General features: G+C 35.7%; 1 protein-coding gene across 1 annotated transcript in view; it reads left to right on the top strand.

The window, feature by feature from the left end:
* Ccdc132 (coiled-coil domain containing 132) overlaps window positions 1-18,522 on the top strand; it is a 101,933-nt gene that overhangs the window by 73,459 nt on the left and 9,952 nt on the right. Inside the window, exons 21-24 of the mRNA XM_013026070.1 lie at window positions 5,045-5,166; window positions 8,132-8,212; window positions 14,844-14,992; window positions 15,973-16,069. Of these exons, the coding sequence (XP_012881524.1) occupies window positions 5,045-5,166; window positions 8,132-8,212; window positions 14,844-14,992; window positions 15,973-16,069 (449 nt within the window). The remainder of the gene's footprint in view (window positions 1-5,044; window positions 5,167-8,131; window positions 8,213-14,843; window positions 14,993-15,972; window positions 16,070-18,522) is intronic.

Raw genomic sequence — 18,522 nt, 5'->3', positions numbered from 1 at the left:
TTCCAGTTTTCTGTTGAAGGTGAATTTCTATCTTCTCTTTTCCCCCAACCCCACTATTCGTGTGGTCAATCTCTCAAATTGTTCTTGATGTCACATTTTCTATTTTTCCACATTTTTTCTTTTTTTTCCCTGTACCTTTTGGGAGGTTTTTCTGCCCATTTAAAAAAATTATTTTTAAAATTATATTGTTTTTAATCTTTAGGCACCCTTTCCATATTCCTTTGCCCTTCCCCATACTTCCCTGTTGTAAGGGTTTGACATAATTTTGATTTCTCTTCTGTGGCTTGAATTACTCTTGTTTCTTCAGTTTCTTTCTTCACTTTCACACTTTGAGTTTTCCTCAATGAGGCCTGAGGGGTTTTTTTTTTTTTTTTCATCTTTTCACATTTTATTAAAGCTTTAGACAGCTAGTCTGGGTCTCTTCTAAATAGAGCTGTGTCTGAACTGGCTTTACCCTCAGTAGAGTTCTGACTGGGAACATTGTGTAAGATAGGGCAAAACTGGTTGACTAAGGAGGACAAACCCAAATCTCAGAATTTGGTAGACTGTAATCTGTGGTGCTAATATCCAATCCAGAAGCTATAACTTTCTAATTTGTTATTTCTTCAAGTTTATTTGCTTTTTTATTTTTATTTTTTACTTCTTTTTACAAAAGTCATAAAATGAGCATATCCCTCATGCTAGGTAGCATTAACTATGCTTAGATTAGTTAATGTCTGATACTTTATAGTTTGGGGTTTTGTTATGAAAAATATCCTCTTTTTGAAAAAAATTGTGTATGAATTGTTGTTGTTGTATAGAAATTCCACTTACTGATTTTTGTAATCTGTGTCTGGTACCTCCACTAAACTACTATGTCATTCTTCTCAGCCCCACTCCTTATTCTGGACCAGCTTGATTTTAAGCAGTCACTATCCTGCCAAATACCTCCTAATGATGAATTGAGTTCTTTATATTTTTCCTTTTACATTTTGAATCTACTGCCTAAAACAGGTTTGGGAAGCTGTAGCAGGTAGGACAGATCAGGATGATTTAGTGTTTTTTATGTTGTAAAAGGCAAAATAGAATGATTATGGTTTTAACCAATCTTTTTATTATAAAAATGGAATTTTCTTTTTAGCTTAAAAGTGGACACAGTTTTTCTCTCCTGACCCTCCTCCCCCACAAGTTGTATAGTTTCATTTTCAACAGTGTCCAGTGAATATCATAGCTGCATTTGTTCATTCTTTGTCCCACTGTTTCTGTGCTTCCCCTTGTGCTCCCCCAAAACAGATAAACTTACATAAAAAGGTACAGAAATCAAAACAGTGCCAAAGGATAGAAAAAACAAAAAGCAACATACCAAAATACCCCATTTCTTGGGGTTCAGTTCGATACACATCATTTTAAATGATCATAGCTGTTGAACCTTTATGATCCTCTCCTAAGAATATCCTCTTTTGATCTCACTGTGTGAATGTTTAGACTCTTGTTTAATTTGTCATGTCCAGTGTAGTTTTTTTTTCTTTTACCATCCATTGTGTTTACTTGTAGATGTATAGCCAAAATTTAATCACTAGAAATGAGAGAAACCATGAAATCTATGTTTGATTGGGTTTTAATATAATTTTTTCCTGAGTCTTTCCATTTCCTTACAAATGGTACAATATCATTCTTTCTGAAGGAAGCATAAAATTCCGTCTTGTATATATACCACATTTTCTTGATTGGTTCATCCACCAAGGGGCATCTCAGTTGATTCTATATCTTTGCTATGGTAAACAATGTTACAATGAACATGGTTGTGCTGGTGATTTTAGTATGACCTGGTTTGTGGTCAATTTGTGGCCAATGCCCAGGAGTGGAATTGCTGGGGCATAAGGAAGTCAGTAGGGAGACTTTATGTTTTAGTCTTTGCCTTCCTGAGTGGTTGAACAAGTTTACATTCCCAACATTCCTGTTGGTCACATACCCCCACCACCATTTGTTACTGCTAGTTTTCTTGATAATGGACATTCTAACTGAGGTGTTATCTCAATGTTGTTTTGATTTGCATTTCTTCTATGGCCAGAGATGTCAAACATTTCTTCATGTGTCTATTGGCCATTGTTAGTTCTTCTGAGCAGTCTCTAAGTCTTTAGCCCATTTATTAATTGGGTTGTTGTTTCTTTGAGGGTTTGTTTTTGGGGGTTTAATTTTTTGAGCTCTTAGTACACTTTAGATAACTATGAAGCCCTTGACAGATGCATAGCTAGTAAAAATCTGCTCCCATTCTGTGGGCTTTCAATTTATCATGCTAGCTAAATCCTTTGCCATGAAGAAACTTCAATTTGATGTAATCCCATTAATCCAGTCTTTCTTTGATTTGTTGTGATTCTGGATCTTTACTTAAGTTTTGACTTGTGCCAAGGAGCCCTGGTGTTTTCCCTTTACATAGTATCTGATCTTACTTTGAGGTCTTTAATCCATTTGGAATTGATTCTGGTGCAGGGTGATATATATATATATATATATATATATATAGAGAGAGAGAGAGAGAGAGAGAGAGAGAGAGAGAGAGAGAGAGAGAGAATAGGCTCAGTTTGCTGAGCGCGGATAGCCAATTCTAGCACCATTTGTTGAAGAGGCTGTCATTCTTCCATCCTGTGTTTTTGGCTCCCTTATCAAATATTAGGTGGATGTAGGTCTGTGGGTTCATCTCTGTAATTTCTATTAACATCATGAAAATGGCAATATTGCCCAAAGCTATCTACAAATTCAATGCAATATTCATCAAAATCCCAACAGTATTCTTCAATGAAACAGAGAAAGTCATCAATAAGTTCATATGGAATGGTTAAAAAAAACCATGAATAACAAAAGCAATCCTTAGCAGGAAGAACAGAACTCCAACAGTGTTGGAGTAATATCAATTCCAAACTTCAAACTCTATTACAAAGCTGTAGTAATAAAAACATTTAGGTACTGGCACAAGAATAAGCCTGAAGACCAATGAAATAGAATAGTAAGTAAAATTTGTTATAATACAGTCATGTCATTTGTTTACACTTGCCCATGGCTGCACTTACACTACATTGGCACCAGTGAGCAGTCGGAATAGAAATCAGCAAATCTGCATAGTTGCCACAGAGATTGTATGCAGAGTCTTAACCATCTACTGTTTGGTCCTTTACAGGAAATAGTTACCCATCTCTATCTGTAGATACTTTGAGATTTATTTTCTGCCTGTCCTTGCCATCTGCTTTCCTTTAATAAGTGTGGGATTCATTCATTGTGGAACCTTTTTAATTTAATAACATCTGATGAGATATGTAAGCTTCTCCAGGCCTCTGAAGGACTACTGTCTGCTTATGCAGTCCTCTTGAATGGCAAGCTGGACTCCTCACTCTTATATTGTATAATGTACTGCTGTGTATAACCTTCCAGGGTATGGGAGCAGGGAATAGGGTACCCAATACCTAGTCAGTCTTCAAATAGTGTTTGCTGAATGCCTTTCATTATTTCATATTTTTTAGATAAGTGAGGAAAGATGCTCTTTTTACTTTTGAATGCTTAAAATAGCCTTTTCCTGTTAATAATCATTTTTAAATCTTAAGGTTTAAGGTTAAATGAGCAATGGTTGATTTTAATCAGGAATGAAGAAAAGAGTGTGTTCTAGATATATTTTGGTTTAGTTACCTGTATTCTGTTTATTCATCTCTTTTTCTTCTAATGATTAAAGTAATATATTTTTCTATTTATTTTCTTGACAGTATCACATTGTTTTATATGTTTTCTACTTGCAGCTAAGAGCAGCTTAGTGAATCAGAAGGCTGTAGGAGCATATCTGAATTGTTATTAATGTGAATTTTAGAAAATTGTCTAAATTATGAAACAATTGCAAAAGTGATTTTTTAACGAAGGAGTTGTAAACAGGATTAAGGTAGAATCTAACCAGAGTAGCTTTCGCTTGACTTTGATGTATGTTTGCGTGTCTCTCTTCCTGTCCATACACTTTGACTTGGAATTGCCCATCACATGAATTAAGACAGAGTATGGGGTTCGTAGATAAAGAAATGGCTTTGAAAGCAGTATTTCTATGAAAGTAAAATTTTTATTTCTTTTATAAATTGTTTGCTTTTGAGTCCTTTTATCTTCAATATCATACCAGTTTACAATTGATAGCTAACAGTTACATGAGTTATGTGCAAATTAAGCAAGTGACTCATTTTAACATTTTACTTTTGCAAGAGAAAGTCTTAGAGCACGTTTAGTAGCTGTGCTTCTCTTTGTTTCTAAACAGTAGAGAAGAAACAGAACTAGGGACTTGTAGCCCATCTCTCCTGGGCCCTTCAAATATCTTAGCAAATTTGTAAGTGTAGTTACTTGTTTTTTTAGTTTTTTTTTCTTCTGTGACTATCTGATCACATGTTTGGAGGAAGAGAAGGAAGAGGAAGGTACAGGGACCATATGCTCTTGCCACTTTGAGGATACTGAGCTTATGAATGATGCAGTGATTTAAAAAAAAGGTTCTTGGCCTGTACGCAATATTTCACAGGTCCAGGCTTGAAAGGAAAGGACTGTGCTTTCTTTAGGTCCTTTTCTCCTCTTGCTGTTTTACTTTCACTGCATGTACGCTTAAGGGGAGAACAGAACAAACAAAACAAAAGCACTCACTTTTTCTCTAGCTTGTTATATTTATTATGTGTAAATATTTCTGAGGAAATTATTTTGAATGGAACCTCGACAGAAGAATGATGTATTTATTCAGGGTCATTTCTAGGAAACTGTATGAGTTAAATAAAACTTTGACAAAGTTGAATAATACTTTTGATATAATAGGAAAACATTACAAGAGTAGAAATCATTCATCATTGCTGTCTAAAAGAACTTTCTAGGGTGTTAGAGCTAGTTGTAATCTCGGCTGTGTCTAATGCAGCAGCCACTAGCCTTTTGTAATTACTGAGCATTAAAGCATAGATCACTAGAGGAGTACAGTACTTAATTTTAAGTATTTTAATATAGTGTTTTTCTTGTTTTCAAATTATGGACAAAATGTTTAATTTTGTTCTTACTTTCTTTTCAGGGAAATATATGCAAATGATGAACATTCTTAAGCCAATTGCCTTTGACGTTATCCATTTCATGTCTCAGCTCTTTGATTATTACTTATATGCAATATATACCTTTTTTGGGCGGAATGATTCAGTAAGTCAAACTTAAATGGAAAATCTCTTTTAAAATTTATTGTTCTTACAAACATAAAGCAAAGTTTTTCATTTTCTGTATAAAATATGTAGATAACATTTTGAGTATTTTCTGATAGATACAAAATTATCAGCTTTTGTCTATGTAACTGCCTTATATGTGAATTTAAGATTTGTTACAATTGTATATTATTTACATGTCAGATGGAAAAGTGAAACATTTGTTTCTAATTTGACATATTTAGGCCTTGAAAAATGTACAAGTTACTGTGTTAAAATCTGGCTAAATCTGTGCAAACTAAGTTTAAATAAACTTAAGTATATTAAGCAAACAAGTATATTAAGTAAATTTAATACACAGTTAATAAGGCTTTCTAAATATGTATATTAATATATTAACTATCATTAATACATTTAGAAGATATTAACAAATGTCTGTTAAAATAATTGGAGATAGTTGAACTGGCCCATCTGCTTGTCACAGAATTAATGTATCCCTTACCTCTTTTTTGTATTGGGACATTCTTAGTGAGTTTTTCTTTTTCCATTCCTAATGAAGTATACCACAGTGTTATTCAGAAACATCTCATATTTAGAAGTTATTATGTGGCTTGCATAAATAAATAGTTCTTTATAAAAACATACTACTGGGTCATATGAATATATCATAATTCTAGTTTTTATAGCCATATTTCCATTTTGAAAACATCTAAGTTTTAATGGATAGCTATATTCATCATGTGAATCACAGATAAATACGATCACAGGTATATATGAAAACCATGGTCTTTTGCCATAGAACTGGAATTCTCTATGTTCCTAATTCTGAAAAATGTTCCTTAGAAAGAGTGAAGTACTGCCACAGGACATATTATTCTGAATATAGAAGTTACCAAATCGACACTGTAAGAGGAAGACATTCAATTTCAGCTACATGTCAGAATCTTCTAGTCTTCTGGAAGAACCTTTATCTTCTGGACTCTGCCTCTAGACTGGCTCTGTCCAAGAGATTTTTCACTACATAGAAATGTTCTGTATTTGCACTACCCTGTATTGTAGCCACAAGTGATTATTTGATCTTTGAGTGGTGACTGATGTGACTTAAGAAATGAATCTTTAATTGTATCCTAATGATAGTTAATTTGTCTCTGGATCCAAATATCTACATGTGAGTAATAACTATCATGTTGAAAGAAGAGTTATAGGCAACATTATGATAAAATGTGTTAAATAAGATTATTTTGAAATTTTTGAGGGCTTAAATGGTTTAAGGCATGACTTTCTAGCTGATTATGTACTGGCACAGATTTATATATAGTACTTCACTACATTCTGAGAAAGTTGGCAAAATCTAGTTAGAGATTACTGTTAAATATTCTGCATACTTTAACATTGTTTTAAACAACACATTAATATTTTATATTAAAAGTATTTTTTACTCTATTAGACTCAGTAAGAACTATTTAATTATTGAAGCAATTAACTTTTAGATATAAAGAATTCTATCTTTAACATGGGTCCATCCCTTTGTGATGGTGCAAACTAAATCTTTAGGCTCTATTATATGGATGGGCCAAAAAATGTGCAGATAAGTAAATATGTAAGAACAGCATTTTTGTTTCCTCTTACTTGTACTTTTTTTCTGCCAATCCTGGGTTTTGAACTCAGGGCCTGGGCACTGAGCTTCTTTTTGCTCAAGGCTAACGCTCTACCCGCTTGAGCCACAGCACCATTTCCAGCTTTTTCTGTGTATGTGGTACTGAGGAATCAAACCCAGGGCTTTATGCATGCTAGGCACGTCTCTACCACTAAGCCACATTCCCAGCCTTCACTTGTACTTTTTAAGCTTTTCTATTACTAAATTATATATAGTACTTTTTCTTGGCTACAATGTGAATATTGAAAATACTCATATCTTCAAATATATCATTCAGATGCTACTATTTTCGGTCTTATAAAGCTGAATGAAATACCTAAGCAAAAACTTTGAATCTCTATGAAAGGGGTTTCTGAGTCAAGTGACTCCTCCTCAAGGAAAATCCTTGTCAGTTCACCCATTCAAGTCCCTTTGATGGGAGAAAAACACATACAACCATGTATCTCTTCATCTTCTACTCAGTATTTGATTCCTTCCCCCACTACCTAAGACTCAACAGCCAGCAGGCAATTTTGACTATGTATATATGTAGTTAGTTATTTTTGTGTCTTTTCATTTATACTGCTTATAAGTTTTTTGAAATGCTTTGGCTTTTTCATAGTGAATACAGTTCTATGAATTGTTTACTGAGCTTAAGAGAAAACTTCATTTATTTTTTAAGTGAGGATTTAAACTGCCTCCAGTTTGTGTATTAAAAACAATTGTACTGTCTCTACCTATCTAAAATGTCAAGATTTGTAATAATAATACTTTGTGAGGAAGAAATTTTGATGACTTCTTTCTGGTGATTTCTAAGATTGGTGCTGGTGTGAACTGTATGTGCCTATGAAGAATGGCCCTTTGGTTTCCTTTGGGGCAAAGATTTGACTACTTTGCTTGATATGCTGGAATTTTCTTTTTAGTTTTTACATCAACTGTATTCTCAGAGCCAACCTGCATGAGTTAACTAACCCCCTGTCATTGCCAACTATTGTAGGAATCATATTCCTTCTTACATGTACCAAACTTATACTCAACAATGAATTCTGGGTTGCAAAAAGGATTTACTGTTTGCACCTATGTGTAAGGTTTTGTTACAGATTAAACCAAGAGACATACACAAGTGCTACATGCTGTAATTTTTTAATGTAGTTTGAAAAATCTCTGAAAATTGAGCAGTTTATTTTCACCTGACAAAAACTCATCAGATACTTTGGTACGTTGGAAGATTTATCATTTGCAAGATTATTCAGAGTAACATGCTTTTCTCTACCCTCCTCCCTTACCCCTCCTCCCCCCCCCCCCCCCCCCCCCCCCCCCCCCCCCCCAGTTAGAGTCAACAGGACTGGGTCTTAGCAGTAGTCGATTAAGAACAACTCTGAACAGGATACAAGAGAGCCTTATTGACCTGGTAAGTGATGAATTGAAATTAATTCATTTGAGTTGTATAAAATAGAAGTTAGCATTAATCAACTCTGTATATGTGTATCTTATATATCTTTGGAGTACTTGTGCCCATTAGTATTAAATATAGGAGGTAAAACAGGTTGTGCATAATCTCACAGATCTTTTGTGATTGGGCACCATGAAATTCCATGAGGCAGTTTGGATTTAGTTTACTATGTAGTAAGGAGTCCCAGTTCTTGACTCTAGTCACATGATGAAATTCATGTGTTAAGAAGGTTGATAGAAGCACGAACCTAATGAATATATTTTTAAAATTTTCTTGTAAAGATGCTGTACAGAGGGGTTACAGTTACATGAGTAAGGCCATGAGTACATTCCTTGTCGATCATTGTTACCCCTTCCCTTCCTTGCTGTTGTCCCACTATCCTTTCCCTCCCGCACTCACCCTCCCCCCCACTTGAAGTTGTAAAGTTCATTTCCAGGTATCATTGTTGCAATGGGTCATCCTGGTCCTTGTTTTACCATTTTATTTCCCTTCCCCAGATTAGACAGATCAAGTACAGTGACAACAGAGGATATACCATACCATAGGGGGAAGAACATACAAAGGAAACAAAAAAAAATCACAAAGTACATTTAAAACAACAACAACAAAGACAGACCTCTTGTGTCCATATCTTGGGATTCGTTTCACTTAGCATCGTTTTATATGGTCATATGTACATAGATTTTGAGCTTTTCCGCTCATCTGATAAGATTATCCTATATGTATACTAATTGTTGTAAATAAGGGAAACCATGGGACCTAAATTTCTTTGGGACTGGCTTACTTCACTTAATATGAGATTCCACCTCACCTCAGTTAGAATGGTTATAATCAAGAAATTTAAATGTTGGAGGGGATGTGGCCAAAAGGGAACCCTACTGCATTGTTGGTGGGAGTGGAAACTTGTTCAACCACTTTGGAAAGCAGTATGGAGGTTCCTCAAAAGACTCCACATAGAGCTCCCCTATGACCCAGCAAGCCTACTTTGGGGCATTTACCCAAATGAAAACAAACAAGGCTATACTAAAGCTACTAGCACAACTATGCTTATCACAGCATTATTCACCAGAGCTAAAATATGGAACCACCCAGATTCCCCTCAGTAGATGAATGAATCAAGAAAATGTGGTGTACACACACACACACACATACATACACACTGTAATTCTATGCTTCCATCAGAAAGAATGACACCAACACACACACACACACACACACACACACACACACACACACTCTGGAATTCTATGCCTCCATCAGAAAGAATGACACCGCCACATTGACACCGCCACATAGACACACACTGGAATTCTATGCTCCCATCAGAAAGAATGACACCAACACACACACACACACACACACACACACACACTGGAATTCTATGCCTCCATCAGAAAGAATGACACCACCCCATTTGTAAGGAAATGGAAAGAGCTGGAAAAAATCATATTAAGCAAAGGTTGTTTTTAAGAATATGAATAAGTAAAGAAAATTCTGTGGTTGGTTGTTATAGTGACAAATTTGTTTCTCTGGACACGTTTCTGTAGCTACATTAGCCCTAGGCCTCTCTGGATTCTTCTTTATTTCTTCAATCTGCTCCAATTCTTTTTTATCATAGTGTCTGACTCTTTTCATAATGTCTACATTGTCTGTATGGTTATGCTATTGAACGTTTTAGAAAGCATATCATCATTCATTCTTTTCAGAAATACCTACTAGCTAGACACCATCAAGAGTTAAAGGCCTGCCTGAGCTATATAGTGAGACCAACCTCTTCTCAATCAAAAAGAAAAAATAATCTTACTGAAATAATTGTTGCTAAGAATCTATATCAATGAATAGGTCATTTCTATCTCTTCATCTTAGAACTCATATTTTGTTGGATCCCAAAGACAAATATATATAGCATGAGGAACTGATAACTGCTAAGATGAGAGTAAAGCTGAGCATAATGGAATGGTAATGCTTGAGCAAAATGTGCATAAGTGATACTGAGGCATGTGTTGATGTCGTAGGTGAACACTGAGCAGGGGAATAAGCAGTGTCCATCGCTACTATCCTTGGACTATTCTTTCTTTTCCTTTTTTGTCGGTCATGGGGCTTGAACTCTGGGCCTGGGTGCTGTCCCTCAATTCTTCAGCTCAAGGCTAGCACTCTACCACTTGAGCCACAGTGCCACTTCTAGTTTTCTGGTGGTTTATTGGAGAAAAGAGTCTCACAGACTTTCCTGCCCAGGCTGGCTTTAAACTGTGATCCTCAGATCTCAGCCTCCTGAATAGCTAGGATTACAGGCATGAGCCACCAGTTCCCAGCTCCTTTGACTATTCTTGATCCAGTATTTCCTTTTCAGAATACAATTTTTCATTTAGTATCTCTGGGGCATTAGTTTTAGGAATCTCCCAATGTGCACATACCCAGTCCCATGTAGACTCAAGTCCCTTATGTAAAATATCATATTTCTGTACAACCTTTACAAGTTTTCCTGTATACATTAAATCATCTTCAGATTAAGTTACCTAGTGTAATGTAAATGCTCTGTAAATAACAGCTACATTATGTTGTTTAGAGAATAATGGCAGAAAACATGTCTATTCATGTTCTATACAGGTGCTTCTTTTCTTTCAAATATTTTTTATCTCGAATTGTGAATATGGAGGGCTGACTACGTAGTCATAGCAGTCTTCTTCACACATTTCTCTAATACAGATTTTTAGGGTAAATGAATAAACTATATTCTCTGGTTTTCATGTTAAGTCTGTTTTTAAAAATCCATTGGATTTCAGCCCATTGGAAGTTTCTTGTGTTTGATTTGGACTTCTTTGTTTGATGCTTAGCATAGCTCTGACCATCAGATCTTGTCCTACAGCTTAGTCCACAGCTGAGGTTTCCTTCACTGTTTTTTTTTTTTTTTTTTTTTGTCATCTCTGCTAGTTACTGGCTTAGGATTTTCAAGCCATACACAGAAACTTGGCTTGTAAGGTTTGGGCTTATGCTTCAGGTTTTGTCACATGTGTATATTAGAACAAAATGGTATCAAACTAGCTCTTCTTTCAGACAGCTGCATCCATCCCCTGATAATAAATGTCTATGACATTTGCCTGACTTTTCTGTGATCATGGGATGACTTAGAGGTATACATTTACAAACTAACTGTACCTTATTCCAATACATAAATATGCCTATGTTGTTATACAGTCAGTTTTGGCACATTATTTTTTTAAAACTTTCCTTTCTTTACGTTCTTATTGTCTCTTGAATCAGAAGATTTCCCGCTGGATGAGAAACCTATGTGCACTGTGGTCCTCCCTCTGTTAGTCTGGAGTACTGCCTTTTGATAGTTTCTCCAGTGTCCTTGCCTCTGTGGGTGATACAACTCTACACAATCCAGTTGAAATTTCCTCAACAGTTTCCATTTATGTTTTTTGTTTATTTTTCTGTTCTATGTTTTCATACTGTGAAGTGTTGACTTATTATTTTGATGATACTTGTTATTTACTGGACCTTGATCTCAGATCTTTTTAAGTTGGCATACTAGTTATCTTCATCAGTTTCATTTCTACACTGGCAGAAAATTAACTGATTTCTTACTTTCTTGTGATAGTAAAATAATTGATAGCTTAATTAATAGGGAATCAATAAGGAAAAAGTAATATTTTTTCTTGTATATTTTTCTTACATGTCATTTAAGATCTTAGTAAACTTTTTTTCATAGTTTATTTCATCCATAGATACCATCTGATTTTTTAACCGTTCTTCAAGTTGTAAAAGTCAAAATAGAAAGATTGTGTTCTTAAAAAGGACACCTAAAATAATTTCTCATGCAAGTTCAATATAGGAAATTTTGTTTAGCGTGTCAAAAAATGTGCAACAAATGAAATGGAACTGTAGAAAAGGTAGGAAAAGCAGTTGGTGTAGGTGATGATTGCACCAGAACTGTAACTTACTAACTTTATCCATTTGGTGATGCTAACTAAATTATTTAAGATCTTTGAACTCTGGCCTACTTGGTTTTTCTTCATTTTTTGGGACAGTGTCTCACTGTGTGGTCCAGGCTGGCCTCAATCTGGCAGTCTTTCTGCCTCAGCCTCCCTACTGCTGGGATTACAACCATGTGCAGCTTGAATCTTTGGTAATAAAAAAAATATTTTAAATTTGTCCACAAAAATCTACAACTATAAACACTCTTTTGTAGCAATACATTAATGTCAGGAAAAGGCTAACCAAATGTGTCTTTTTGTAACACTAAAGATGAAGATTTCATTTCTCAGTTGCCAAAAGAAGTTGTATCTTCTTTTATTCTTTGGGTTGTAATACATTGAAACAGGGATCCAGTTTAGGAGTTTTTCCACCTAAATGCACTATAAGTACTTACCATTTATTTATGTCAGCCTGACATTTTTTATTCACTTTTGCTTACTTCTTTTCCTTAAATGTAAACACTGACCTTTAGCCTTCCAGCAAATAATTACCATAATTTTTGTTCCTAAACTTCAAGTGGTAACTGGGAACAAAGGACTCCATTGTAATGAAAACCTTTGGGACTTGAGCAGCAATTGGAGATTGCTGAGTGTTTTTATAAAAGAGCTCTGTAAGTTAAGGGGGAACTCAACATTATATAGAAAGTACTAAGGTCATAGGTAAGTGCTTTGGGGCTCTCCTGTTGTTCTTAAAAATATAATAGCACATTTGTGTAGCATTTACTAATTATTTTCTTCTTATAAATTCTGGAATTTTTGTTCAAAATGTAATGAATTGATATTGTGGCCATGTCATTACTTGAAAAGGTACTGTAATTAAATGAAGAGTATAACTTCCATTTCTAAGTCAAGCTAATTGTTATTACAAATATATTTTGTTATTAAAGGGCTTCATGGCCTTCCACAGTATAGTGATTGAGTTTAAGGAGGAGGCTGCAATGCTTGGTAAGAAATGTACGCATTATCCTGCCGATGTAATTGTAACCCCTCTGTACAGTATGTTCACAAATAAAATAAAATTAAATTAAAAAAAATAAAAGCATCAGCATTGTTAGGAGTTGTTCATTGAGACGCTCCCGTGGAATTGTTTGTTCACAAAACCATAGATGAGATTCTTTGACCTTGAGGGTAACAACTATTTAGGTAGGTAACTGTTCTGATGACATCACTGTTCTATGCAGAAGCTTTTCCTATTTGCTGTGCAAAGGCAATCCTGTTTACTTAAATACTTTAGTTTGGAAATATTTGAGTGATGGGAATTCAGGTCTTCTGGCACTCTATTAGCTACTCTGAGTAAATTGTCTAGTACCGCATTACCTAAGATCTCATGATATTCTTTTCTCCCATGTTGTTTGTTTGTAATATGAGGTGTATTTCTGTGAAGTCCAAGGGGGTGTATAAGTCATAGCCTAGGTATTCTTTTCCTAGTATCACAATACTGGGAAGGATAAATTAGTAGCAAGAAGATTGCTAGTAAGCATGGCATCAGATGAAAGTGAGACACCTTTGAAATCTATGAGTTTTCTTCAAAGTTCCTCAAATTGTACTGTCACTGATATTGACTACATGGCTGTTAGTCTAAACCAGTGACTATATATATATATATTTTTTTTTTTTTTTGGGGGGTCTGGTCATGGGCCTGAACTCTGGGCCTGGGCTCTGTCCCTCAGGTCTTCAGCTCAAGGCTAGTGCTCTACCACTTGAACCACAGCGTCACTTCTGGCTTTTTTTTTTTTCTGCTTATGTGGTGCTGAGAAATCAAACCCAGGGCCTCATGCATGCAAGGTAAGCACTCTACCACTGAGCCAAGTGACTATATTTTGAGGAGCCTAGCTTTCTCTGCCCTATAAGTGTCTTTTTGATCTGTTCACATTGATCATTTTCCTTCTCCTCTTAAATCTTCCCCAAGACATCTACAGTCATTTGGTACTGTATTAGTTTATAACTATATTCTAGTTGTGCCTGCTTGAAATTATACCAAGAAAGGCTATCTTGATGAAGATTTTTGTGTGATATGGCTAGTCATACTATACTTTATGATTTTACCAGCCAGCTTCTCAAGGGGCAATCTTAGTTTTTTTGTAGATCAGTTCTCCAGGGGCATCTCTGTCAGTTTATCCAGCTGTTAGTTTATCCAGGTTTCTGTCTAGACTGAATTTAGGTAGTGCACAGATGGTAACAACATATATTTGATATACAGAATAATTTTCTCTTAGTATAAAAAGTGAAAATTTCAGCCAGGTGCAGGTGGCTCACACCTGTAATCCTAGCTACTCAGGAGGCTGAGATCTGAGGATCATGATTCAGAGCCAGCCCGGGCAGGAAAGTCCATGAGACTCATCTCCAATAAACCACTAGAAAACTGAAAGTGGCACTGTGGCTTAAACGATAAAGCACTCACCTTGAACTGAAGAGCACAGTGACAGCGTTGTCCAGAGTTCAAGCCACACAACTGACAAAAAAAAAAGTGAAAATTTCAGTACATAAAGTCATAAAAGCAGCTATGAAACTGTTGAAACTAAGCGTGATTACTGTATGGCCACATATTTTGATTGTAGCTCCAGTTATTAGAGTTGTTGTTTCTGGTGTTTGCATGTGTGTTATATTTTCAGGAAGTCTCAGCTGATCCCACTGCCACACTCACAGCAGTAGAAGAAAGAAAGGAGAAGGTGCCCAGCCCACACCTTAGTCATCTAGTGGTTTTGACGTCTGGGGATACATTGTATGGATTAGCAGAGAGAGTGGTAGCCACAGAATCCTTGTAAGTTACTTGCATTGCCATTAACTATTTAAGAAAAGCCCTAAAAGTAAGAATTGCTTAAACCTCTGTCTAAGAAGGATATGCTAACAGAGATTGTGAATTGCTTTTTGTAAGAGAAAGGTTGGTTTTCAATTTATAAATGAAAGGAAGGAGAGTCTTATAAATTTTGATCCTTAGCAACACAAACCTTATTTTGGATAAAAGTTTTGTTTTTTTTTAATGTTAAGATATAGACCAGGTATGGTCCTGAATGCATGTAATCCTGGTATGCACCAGGAAGGCAAGGGATGGCAAATTCAAGACCAGTCTAGGCAAGGTTAATGAGACCCTGTCTCAGAAACAAAAACAAATGGGCTGGGAGCATAGCTTAAATAATACTACATTTTGTACCACCAGGGAAAAAAAGTTATATTTTCTTTTGGATGGAAGATTCAATATGTTAATTCAATTAACTTCTATAAAATGTAGCCTTGTATATATGAGAAAAAAGGAGAGAAAAATTGGTTTACAACAGTGCCTCTGTAGGCTCAGTCCATGGCCAGCTGATCAGCACTCAATCCTGGGCCTGAAGAGCACGTATGTGCTGTGTTCAGTTAAAATGTCATGTGTACAACCTATTATCCAAAGGTCTTTTTTATATAAATGAATGGGTTCTTTAAAAGAAATTCTTCAAAAAGGACTACCTTATTCTTTCTTCAGTCTTTGCATGCAAAGCAGCATTACTCTATACTTTGTGCTAATCAGATTATCTTCCTGAAGGTTGGTTTTCTTTTCTTCAACTTCTATTCAGTGATAAAGTCAGCATTCATTGTTGCGTAGTAGATTATCAGTGAGCATGTCTGAGTACAAGGTGGTTCCTTAAATAGGAAGTAATTTTTAATTGTTATGTTTTTCTTGGAGGCCTTGGATTGCTTGTATTGAATCACCGAGTGGCTAGAAGGCCTGCCTGGTTTGTTTATTTGATTATTTATTCCCTCTAGGGTGTTCTTGGCTGAACAGTTTGAGTTCCTTCAGCCACATTTGGATGCTGTGATGCCTGCAGTCAAAAAGCCCTTTCTGCAGCAGTTCTACTCTCAGGTCAGTCCTCTTCTACTAATCACTTCAACCCAATCAAGGTGGGACTCTCACCAATGTTTTTTGTTTGGTATGTTTTGGTATGTTTTGATTCATATATTTTTTTAAATAGAGAGCTAGAGGAAATCTTCATCTATTCACTCATAGATTCCTTATGTTAAATAAATACTTATTGGTGCTGGGAATGTTGCTTAGTGGTAGAATGCTTGCCTAGCATTCATGAAGCCCTGGGTTTAATTCCTCAGTGCCACATATACAGAAAACTGGAAATGGTGCTGTGGCTCAAGTGGTAGAGTACTGGCCTTGAGCAAAAGAAGCTCAGGGAGAGTGCCCAGGCCCTGAGTTCAGACCCCAAGACTGGCAGAAAGAACCCCCTCCCCCCCAAAAAAAACAAAAGTACTTACTGAGTACCTCATGTAATTTTTAATCTAGTGAAAAAGGACTAATTCAAACAACATTAATTTGCTTCTTTTAGAATTGCTTTTTTACTTCTGGGTTGTTCATTGTTACTGTATAGAATTATAATCTAATTAGAACTGTAATTACAATAAATTGTGATATGTGCTATGATAAGGGGAAAGAAGAATGACAGAAAATGCCTCCTCGACTAAAAGAAGGGGGAGCTGAAGTTGTCCAAAGGAAATAATATTTACACGGTACCACCCAGGTAGAGAGGTTATTGGGGACAAATAAATTCCCAACTAAGAGGGTGGCATATATCAAGATCAGAGAGTGAGATGCATGTGAGTATCTGAAGACAGCTTACCTTGACAGAACATGGAAGAGCTAGTGATAAGAGTGACAGGCAGAAGCTGTATCATGTAAAGTACTCCGCCTAGAGTTGGACTTTATTCTGAATGCACTAGGAAGCTACTGGAGAGAGTTTAAAACAGTTATGCATTGTATAGCATAGAAGCTTAAAGGGTGTTAGTGTCTTCTAACCTTAGTTTCTGGAAATTCTCTACTGGGGGGGTCTTAGAATAAGCTGTGCAGGAAAATTTAAATGACAATCTGTCATTCTCAACTAGTTTGAACAACTAAACTCTTTACAGGCTCTTGTTTCCGTATCTGGTTTCACTACTTGGTCCCCTTGCGGTAAGGGATTTTGACAGCCACTTTATCCTGATTCCTGAGGCAGGTTTCTACCCTGTTTTCAGAATTCTCTTGGCATTTTTTATTATTATAAAAGTGATGTATAGAGAGATTATAATTACATAAGTCAGGTAATAAGTACATTTCTTTTTGGACAGTTTTGGGCCTTTCCTTACTCTCTCCTTGCTTTTATCTTCTGATCCCTGTGTTAGTTTCACTTTATTCCTGTGTTTTGTGGCTTCTTATCAAGCTACAGGGAGTTAGGGAAGGTGTTTGATGGTAGGCCACATGTGCCTTGTGGGTTATAATTTATTAGATTCTGGTTTTGTCCCAAATACTGGTCATGTTATAATAGTATCTAAAACATCCAGTCTGGATAAGAATGGATAATGTGTCAAGCAAATTAAAAGGTTACAGTACCTGCTCCTTGTGAAGGAACAGCTAAAATAAACATGTAGATTATGGAATAGCATAAAGTAAAATGACCAGGCACAAAAAGAGGGAAGATTAATAGGAATTTTAAGAAAGTATTCTTCCCTCTGTCACTCACCCCATCCCACCTCCTTGATTTTTTTTTTTTTATTAGTACCAATGATTGAACTCAAGGCCTCAAGCAAGACTCAGCTTTTTCACTCCAGGCTGATGCTCTACCACCTGAACCATACCTCCATTCCACCTTTTTTTCTGGTCAATTGGAGGTGGATTTCCTTGGACTTAATAGGATGGCTTTAAACCATAGTCCTTGGATCTCAGCCTCCTGAGGACATAGGATTACAGGCATGAACCACTGGCTCCTGACCAGCATGGCTTTTTCAGTAATTGGAGTTAATGTTTTTTGTAGATCCCAGAGTTCAAACCATATTTATAAATGCATAATTCATTTACTATTGGTTTAAATGGGGAAATGTTACCATTTTGCTACAAAGAAAATATTTTCCAATTTATGTATCAATGTCCTTTTTAAATTAAACCCATTTTTTTTGTTTGCAATTTGTGTAATGGTTTCTCTGCAGTTGTACATGAAATGTTTTTACAGTAAACTGAGTTAATGTATAAAATACTGCTTTGATGCCATAATAAAAATATTAATACTTAAAAAAAAACAGGTATGCATTGTATTAGGGAGGCAGGTAAAGGATAGACTAGTTGACATGTCTAGATGGAGAAAAACAAGACCAGTTTGAAGGTGAGAGATCCTGGAATCATGTACCAGGATATTGGGAATTGAAATGGAGAGGAGAAAATTATACTTTGAGTAAAGTCCTTGTATCAGAATATTTTATAATTTGTCTCCAGATTTATAGTGTTTTATTTTCTGGTACAATATATATTAGAATGAGGGGCAGAATATTCTTTATAAACTT

This window comes from Dipodomys ordii, unplaced genomic scaffold, assembly GCF_000151885.1.
Source record: "Dipodomys ordii isolate 6190 unplaced genomic scaffold, Dord_2.0 Scaffold90, whole genome shotgun sequence".
NCBI classification, from domain to species: domain Eukaryota; kingdom Metazoa; phylum Chordata; class Mammalia; order Rodentia; family Heteromyidae; genus Dipodomys; species Dipodomys ordii.
This window is presented reverse-complemented; position numbering and strand designations above follow the sequence as displayed.